A 9,465-nucleotide genomic window follows, 5' to 3' on the forward strand; every position below is an offset into this window, starting at 1 on the left:
GAATAAAAGAAAAGACAGAGACAGTGAGATAATAAAAGTGAAACTGCAGAGACAGATGCACAGTGGCTGAGGAGGTGAGTTTTATTTCTTTTTTTCAGCACTTGTGATCAACATTTGTGTGTTTATGAAATATACTGAAATACCAATCTGAACTTTTTTTATGTGCGTGCATTTTGCCTTTCATTTAAAAAAAAAAGTGGGAAAAAAAAAACATTAAAATGTATTTAATTGTCTTTTGTTGGCATGGAATTGTTTAATATTACCAGGTGCACTACATATATCCCTGCAAATATATCATGATTATGGTGATTTAATACAATTCATTCCTCATGTGATCATAAGTATTTAAATATATGTCTGTGTTGAATGTTTATTTTAAAGAAATATATATACAATTATTTACAATGATAAAATACTGTGAATAGTAAATGGATATTTAATATTTTAAAATGATTAAATATAGATACACAAATCTATATTTTTCAGACTGCTGAAGACTTCATTATACTTAATCTCTCTGGTCTGTAGATGTAGGTGTCTTAGGAGGCTCTGGGTGGACCAGGAGAGACAGATGTACCTTTTAGATTAACCGAGATCATGAAGGATTACAAAGAAATGGACGATGGTGATTAAGATGTGGAATAAGTAAGAAATTCTCAGAAAATTGTAATCTCTCCAAGAAAGAGGCCAGGTGAGAGAGATGGGAAAAAACAAAGAGAAGAACCAAGGTCATTTTTGATTGACTGCAAGACCAATTTCATCTCTGTGCTCTGAATATTCAGCAGGAAGATTTTTCATTGTCTGCTTCATCTCCTTTGGGTGCTTTGAGGACATATTGGCCATATTTGTTGGTCATAGATGAACGAAGGGAACATGTTTAACACTTTCTGAGCCATTTCTGCATTTCACCAGCTGTGAACAAACTACACTTTTATATGGAAACCTAAGGAAACCATCGGCAAGTGTGTGTTCACTTCCTCACATCTGTCTAATTTCCTTTTCTTTTCCGTCTGTAAATCCTCTGCTCATCATCCACTGACCTTTAATTCTGCATCTTCAGTTTCTATCTGTATCCTCCGCTCATGTAAACTCCTCCTCTCTGACTTTTGACATTTGGCCTGCTGCTTCAATCATTTCTTCTAAGTTTAGTAATCGTACTCTCCCATACACAACTGCCCACATTTCGATCGCGCTTTCCTTTCCATCGCCTCAACTCTGATTTCATCTGTAGGTGGATACGCACACAAATCTGCTTTCTTGGTGCCTGAATGTTGTCTTTGTTATCTGCTGTATCAGGTCCCATCTGTATCATTCCACCATGTTGGAGCATATGTCTCGCAGGAATCGGTCCTTGCTGTCTCTCACGCTGACCTCTCTGGCCCTAGCGCTGTCTGTGCTGGCCTTCTGCACCTCATATTGGTGCGAGGGCACGCATAAAGTGGTCAAACCTCTCTGTCTGTCGCCTGTCAAAATGAAGAACTGCGGACAGAACAACAGTCAGCCTTACACAATTGGTAAGGATGCGCTACACTGGAAAACAATTTTAACCCAACTTCTACTTTAAAGGGTTAGTTCACCCAAAAATTAAAATTCTGTCATTTATTACTCACCCTCATGCCGTTCCACACCCATAAGACCTTTGTTAATCTTCAGAACACAAATTAAGATATTTTAGTTGAAGTCCGATGGCTCCGTGAGGCCTCCATAGGGAGCAATGGACACTTCCTCTCTCAAGATCCATATAGGTACTAAAAACATATTTAAATCGGTTCATGTGAGTACAGTGGTTCAATATTAATATTATAAAGTGACAAAAAAAACAAAATAACGACTTATTTAGTGATGGCCGATTTCAAAACACTGCTTCAGGAAGCTTCGGAGCGTAAATGAATCAGTGTGTCGAATCATGATTCAGATCGCATGTCAGAAGATTCGACACACTGATTCATAATGCTCCGAAGCTTCCTGAAGCAGTGTTTTGAAATCGACCATCACTAAATAAGTCGTTATTTAGGTTTTTTTGGCACTCCAAAATATTCTCGTCGCTTTATAATATTAATATTGAACCACTGTACTCACATGAACCGATTTAAAAAAAAATTTAGTAGCTTTATGGATCTTGAGAGAGGAAGTGTCCATTGCTCCCTATGGAGGGTTCATGGAGCTATCGGATTTCAACTCAAATATCTTAATTTGTGTTCCGAAGATTAACGAAGGTCTTACGGGTGTAGAACGGCATGAGAGTAAGTAATAAATGACAGAATTTTTGGGTGAACTAACCCTTTAACTATTGCGTCACATTTTTAAGTAACGTTAATCAAAGTGGTACCAATAGTTTGAATTTAATTGTAATTAAAAAAATCATGAGAAATCATCGTAAAGATTTTTGTAGATCATTGTAAAGTTAAACACATATACCTGTCCTTTACTTATACTCAACAAACTAAAATTATTCATACTTCTGACAAAAGAAAACATGATGTGCATCTTTATCTGACAAACCAGTCAACAACACTCATCTACGTTTAGTTTAGATTTCACACACACACAAATGGACCCGTCACAGCCTTTTGTTCAGGAATCAGACTACACTGGCTGCGCTATATGTATTTGATTAAATAAAAACAACTCATAAGAGCCATTCGTTCTGGAATCAGATTGATCTGTTCTCGCTGTATGGTTTGATTCAATAAAAAGAATCGGCTCCTTCAAGAATTGGACTACACTTTGTTGCGCTCAAAGGATTGCGCTGCATGTTCGCTAAAATTCTAAAAGCTGATTCACTACCGTAGAACCATAGATTCATTGAAACCGGATTAATTCAAAAGAAATGTAGATTCATTTACGGTGTTGAATTGGTAGTGCAGAGTATTTTAGTATGATATTGTATCCGTATTGGTGGAATGCACTTGCGAGAACATGTAATGGAACCAAATGACAGTATTTGTTTAATGAAACAGGTTGCGAATAAGATCCCAGTCCTAGTCATTGCATAAAACACTTGGCTAACATTGCTAAGAAGCGTAAAGATTGCAGTCTCTTATGTTTACATACCAGATGTGTTCTTTTATAACACTACCACAGTACAAATCGCCATAATCTCCTGAAAATAACCTACTGCACTTTCAAACTGTAAAGATCAGAGATTTACAGGTCAGTATTTGCTGTAGTGTAATCTTTCAGGTCAAATCTCTACAAATCTAATAGATCATTTTAACCCCACTGAGGGAGATTTATAACTACATCTAAATGGGGGATTCAAAATGAAATGTTTTCTTTCAGATTAGGTGAAGACTGAATTATTTACATGATTATAAAAGAAATCAACATGGCCGTCAGTGTCATTGCACACTTCTAATCAATAGCAAAAATTATGGTGTGTGTATAATCGCATAGAATAGATTTGAAGCAGTCTCTTTTTATTCATCAATGTTTTTACATTCTCTATCCACAGAGGTCCCAACAGCAGATCCTAAGAAGCCAGATTCCAATGCGACAATGTCCCCAAATCAGAAGGAAGAACTGGACCGAATGAGAGCCAAAAAGCTGGCAAATGCAGTTCACTACATCTGGGAGACAGGAGAAGACAAATACATGCAGCGTTACTTTCACACTGGCTTCTGGTTGTCTTGTGAGAGACACAATGACGGTGATGGTGAGGGCTAATGCTTTTGCACTACTCTTTTGGACTGGGGTCTTTTAAAGGTGCCATCGAATGTTTTTTTTTTTACAAGATGTAATATAAGTCTAAGGTGTCCCCTGAATGTGTCTGTGAAGTTGCAGCTCAAAATACCCCATAGATTTTTTTTTAATTAATTTTTTTAACTGCCTATTTTGAGGCATAATTAGAAATGCGCCGATTCAGGCTGCGGCCCCTTTAATTGCTCACGCTCTCCGCCCCCTCCCGAGCTCTTGACTCCATCAATGCATAAACAAAGTTCACACAGCTAATATAACCCTCAAAATGGATCTTTACAAAGTGTTCATCATGCAGCATGTTTAATTGCGTAAGTATGGTATTTAGTTTGATAGTGCTCCGTGGCTAACGGCTAATGCTACACTGTTGAAGAGATTTCTAAAGAATGAAGTTGTGTTTATGAATTATACAGACTGCAAGTGTTTAAAAATGAAAATAGCGACGGCTCTTTTCTCCGTGAATACAGTAATAAACGATGGTAACTTTAACCACATTTAACAGTACATTAGCAACATGCTAATGAAACATTTAGAAAGACAATTTACAAATATCACTAAAAATATCATGATATCATGGATCATGTCAGTTATTATTGCTCCATCTGCCATTTTTCGCTATTGTCGTTGCTTGCTTACCTAGTCTGATGATTCAGCTGTGCACATCCAGACGTCCTGCCCTTGTATAATGCTTTGAACATGGGCTGGCATATGCACATATTGGGGGCGTACATATTAATGATCCCGACTGTTACGTAACAGTCGGTGTTATGTTGAGATTCGCCTGTTCTTCGGAGGTCTTTTAAACAAATGAGATTTATATAAGAAGGAGGAAACAATGGAGTTTGAGACTCACTGAATGTCATGTACTGAACTCTTGTTATTCAACTATGCCGAGGTAAATTCAATTTTCAATTCGATGGCACCTTTAATGTTCTTCATATAAAATTCCAATTAATGGAGTCCAATTTGAGTCCAAATGAGTAAAACACAATTAACACAAAGAATAACTGTCCTGATTTAGTCCCTTTGAACATCTGTTTCCTGTTGTGGCCTTTCTTTCCTCTCATTTATCCGCCATGGGGGTCACCCAAGTTCTCAACATCTGTTACAACAGGACAGTCTTACACAACTCAAGTTTCTTAAGTTACATAATATATACATCACTGTTTCAAATGTGATAGACACAGACATACATAGATAGATAGATGGATAGATAGATAGATAGATAGATAGATAGATAGATAGATAGATAGATAGATAGATAGATAGATAGATAGATAGATAGATAGATAGATAGATAGATAGATAGATAGATAGATAGATAGATAGACAGACGGATAGACGGATGGACGGATGGATGGATCACCAAGAAAAAGTCTGTGCTTATTCTTCACAGGTGAGAAATGTCGGAGCTTCATTGAACTGACCCCTGGAGAAACACAAGGTGAGATGTTTATGAGCTATACATGTAGAAAAACTCTTAAAATTTACATGAAATAACTCATTTCTGTTTCTGTTTCATGTCCTGTAGGAGTTCTGTGGCTCTCAGTCATATCAGAGTTTGCATACATCAGCCTCCTGGCGATGGGCTTCCTTCTGATGTGGGTGGAATTCCTGCTCCTGTGTCTGAATAAGGAAATGTATGCGCTCAAGATCAATGCTTTTGCTGCCATCTGCACTGTGCTGTCTGGTGAGTTTCTGAGAGCTTTGGGAAAAAATATGGTTCCTAATCAGTAAGCAGCAGAGACAAACAAGGAGAACAATATATTTTCTACATTTTAGGTTTGATGGGAATGGTGGCACATATGATGTATACAACCGTATTCCAGATGACTGTCAGCATCGGGCCCAAAGACTGGAGACCACAGACCTGGGACTATGGCTGGTCATTTGCGTAAGTCTCCATCTTTCTCTCTTTTTATTCTACTTTTCTTCTACTCTCCCTTTCTCTAAATGTGCTTTTCTTTTTTTCTATCAAATACCTGCAATATACAATTTCATAACTTTAATAATTTATATACACTGCCCGGCCAAAAGAATAAAGTCTCTGTTTGGATTTTAATAGGCAAATACTTAAGAGTCTATGGATGGATCATTTCTACAGTGATTATTATGTTTCTAGCATGTTATACATTTGGTAATGGTTCTTTTAATCCTAAAAGATGGAGTGTGCAGCTTTTCATTTCTTAAACAACCATGTTGGAAGACAAATCATGGCCGTATTCCAGGATGATTCATCAGGCTCAAATTGTGAAAGAATATTTGGGAGAGAGCATGAAGAATCCTTTCACGCATGAATTGGAACCTCTGAGCCCTGACCTAAATTTCATTGAAAGTATTTGGGATGTACTGGAGTAAACTTTACAGAGTGCTCGACTCTTGCATTGTCAATACAAGATCTTGACCAAAAACTGATGCACCTCTTTTTGTAGATAAATGTTGTGATGTTATTCCCATCAAGATGCATCAATTTTTGGTCAAGATCTTGTTTCTTGTATTTCTAATAAATGCTTTTTCTGTTTGAACTTTCTAATTAACAAATCTTGAAAAATATGTAACAGTTTCCACAAAAATATCAAGCTGTTTCCAACATGATAATAATAAGAAATGTTTTCATGAGAAGCAAATCAGCATATGTTTTTTACTGTATTTTTGATCACATAAATGCATCCTTGGTGAGCATAAGATATCTCTTTCAGAAGTGTATATATATATATATATATATATATATATATATATATATATATATATATATATATATATATATATATATAAATATATATATAAAAAGAAAAAAATCTTATGGAACAGCGTTAAATTACAAATCATCATTTAAAAAAAAAATATTTTGACACTTAAGTTTCCACTTGTGCTCCTTCACAGCATGGCGTGGATCTCCTTCAGCTGTTGCATGGCAGCAGCTGTATTCACACTGAACTCTTACACCAAAACTCTGATTGAGAATAAGCACCGTGCCCGGATCCGTCTGGAGGAGTCCCGTGCCGCCAGCCACGCGCCGCCTTATGATGAGGTTATCACGACCGGTGGTGGGAGCCTCTACTCTGTCAGCCGACTGGTTCAGCAATGCCAGAAGGGTGCATTTATTGACACTGTGTGGACCCCCAGGGAGGAAGGGTCTTGTGGGGGTATGGTGGGGGTGAAAAGTCCTCATGGACTGGTACTAGTGGGGGGGTGCAGGAGAGAGGGATGCGAGGACTGCGAGAGAGAAATGGATGAGATGGAAGACGTATTAGAGAGGGAAGGGAATGATGAACTGTGCTGAGGAGACGTGGACGGCACGCGATAATAAGGTCTGGATCTGATGAAAGGGACATTTGCACAGAAGAACGCCCAACTAAACTGCAGGAAGTCCTTCATCATTAGCAGCATCGGTGACCAAGTTTACATGCATATCATTTTCTAATTAAAATCCATACTTTGATTAAGCCTTTATTCTGAAAAATACGTTTACATGCTTTGCAGCTATTGAAATATTCCTGTATTCACATAATCAACATATTTCGAATACACACATGTGGCGGTTCTTTCCCTGTTAGATGCTCTTGGCATTTATTCTGATGCATTGAGTAATTTTGGACTGTAATTTAAGCATTAAATGTCAACAGTTGCACATAAGAGTGGGACCCTGTGTGGAAAATGTAGCTCATTATGTTTCTTTTATTCTTTGTAAAACATTAGTAAAGCATCTTTCTTCATTAGTTTGTGTTGGGGAAAGTTACTTTTAAAAATAATGCATTACTAACTAATTATATTAGTTTCTTTTTATGAAAAATAATGTGTTGCCATTCTGGATTAAAGAAGAATAGGATACAGAAAAAGGAAGTTCAACACTCTTATTTGGTTGTGTCTAGAAGGGATACACAAATGGTCAGAAGTGAGGCAAAATTTCACAATAAAATAGTAAATTAATTTGCTACTTAACAGATTGTGTTTTATTAATGACAACACCTACCCCAACCCTAAACCTACCCTTACAATAATGTAAATACAGTAATTAAATGATCCAATATTAATGTGTGCATGCCCAGTGTCCATTGCTGTATCCCTTCTAGTCTTTACCCTCCTATTTCTAAATCTATAGTCATTTTTGCTTGTTAGTATGGTTAAATTAGATCATTGAAGGTCAGCAGCAAAGAACATTAATAAAGTGAGATTAAATACATAAAGTATATCTGTGTAAGTTTAATAGGCCTATAGTTAATTATTACAGGTTTGTGTAAAATTCTGAGATTGCATTTCACTGATTTTATTAATTTTTTGAGGAATACTAAATGTTTTCGTGCAAGTGAGATGAGTAAAATGCATGTCCACATTTAGTCTAGAAACAATAAGGCCCGTTCACACCAAGAACGATAACTCAAGATAACAATAAAGATATTTCTAAAAATCGTTCTAAATATAAAAGAATAGCAGTGTCCACACCACAGCTATAATGATATAGAGAATATGGGATCACTTTCTGAACAATTTTTTCCCCAGCCATCAGGTCACTGACAGCCAATCAGAAACCATTATAATTTTAGGTTTCGCATGTTTAAAATGGCAGACGACATTGCGGAGAAGTTCCAGAAAAAGCCACCACCACTGTTTGACAAGTCAAACCCCCTTTTCAAGGATACGTTACTCTAAAGAAAATGGATATATGGAAAAGTTAAGTCGTTAAGTCGTGACGTAAGGAACGCCATTTCCAGTTCCAAGCCTCGACTCGTTTCCCTTGAGAATGCCATCTCGACGTGCGTTTATGAGCGCTATTTATTCATAATAAACATTTAATATGGATGTGACGAGATCTCGCGAGACTAAAGTGTGACGAGATTTCTCGTTGAGGCGAAAAGTAGTCTTGTGATGTTGCCATGACAGAGATGATTAGGAAAGAATATGCCACCGCTACGTTTACATTACGCCTCCACTGTCCTTTTGCTTTGTGTTTAAATAAAAAACATTTAATTAAGTTGGATAACGGACGGCGCCGCTCCATATTTAAAGAGTTAGCCTACGCGCGATCGCTGAAAGTGAAAGTAAACGCGCGCGCGCATTCAAACGCGATTTGGTAACACTTTACATTAAGGTTCCCTTTGTAAAGGGTTTATAAAGGTGTTTGTTAATGAGTAATAAGTCATTTACAAATGCATTATAAATCATTAATAATGCAGTTATAACTGCATGAATAAAAAGGCGACTTTAATGCAATACCTGCCAAATAGTGAGCCGTTTTTAACTCACATGTTATAAATGCTTAATAAATGTATTTATTAACATATTTAACTCAAAACCAGATTTCTGGTTTATTTTATGATGCAGCAAAAATTGACTATCATAATTAGACTGAAGGTTGTTGTATTTGTGCTTTCTTATTAATATCTCATGACTGCCACTTGTCTTACTATGTTGCTTACCAGAAGTTTTTGTCTTACCCATGATACTCTCCAAAAAGGTCATGATGCCTCTCCACAGCAGTGTATAAAAACAAAATTATTGTTTTTTTAAAGACAAAATTCCAACTTTATTTTGAAAATAAAACAAAAGATAATAACCATAACTTGATTAGATATTAAAGTCTGCGTGAACCGGAAGTTGCAAACGACTCTTCTCCAGTGTTGTGACGTATTTCCAAGTGAAACAGAATATTGAATAGAGGGCAGAGTTTTACTTTAGTGCTCCTCCTTTCCATCTCTCGCACTCCTCCTCTCCATATCTCACTCATAGCAGACGAACGGTTGCAGAAGAGTGGTTTACACGTTTTCAACC

At 36.7% G+C, this 9,465-nt stretch overlaps 1 protein-coding gene across 1 annotated transcript; it reads left to right on the top strand.

Annotated features, from left to right (window-relative positions):
* Positions 1 to 1,244: 1,244 nt before the first annotated feature.
* Positions 1,245 to 6,979, top strand: si:ch211-232m10.6. The gene is made up of 6 exons (XM_067412261.1): positions 1,245 to 1,514; positions 3,455 to 3,649; positions 5,093 to 5,140; positions 5,228 to 5,386; positions 5,479 to 5,590; positions 6,580 to 6,979. The coding sequence occupies exons 1-6, from the start codon at positions 1,319 to 1,321 to the stop codon at positions 6,977 to 6,979; spliced, it is 1,110 nt and encodes a 369-aa protein (XP_067268362.1). The 5' UTR covers positions 1,245 to 1,318.
* Positions 6,980 to 9,465: the final 2,486 nt, after the last annotated feature.

The sequence above is a fragment of the Chanodichthys erythropterus genome, chromosome 15 (assembly GCF_024489055.1).
Source record: "Chanodichthys erythropterus isolate Z2021 chromosome 15, ASM2448905v1, whole genome shotgun sequence".
Lineage (NCBI taxonomy): Eukaryota > Metazoa > Chordata > Actinopteri > Cypriniformes > Xenocyprididae > Chanodichthys > Chanodichthys erythropterus.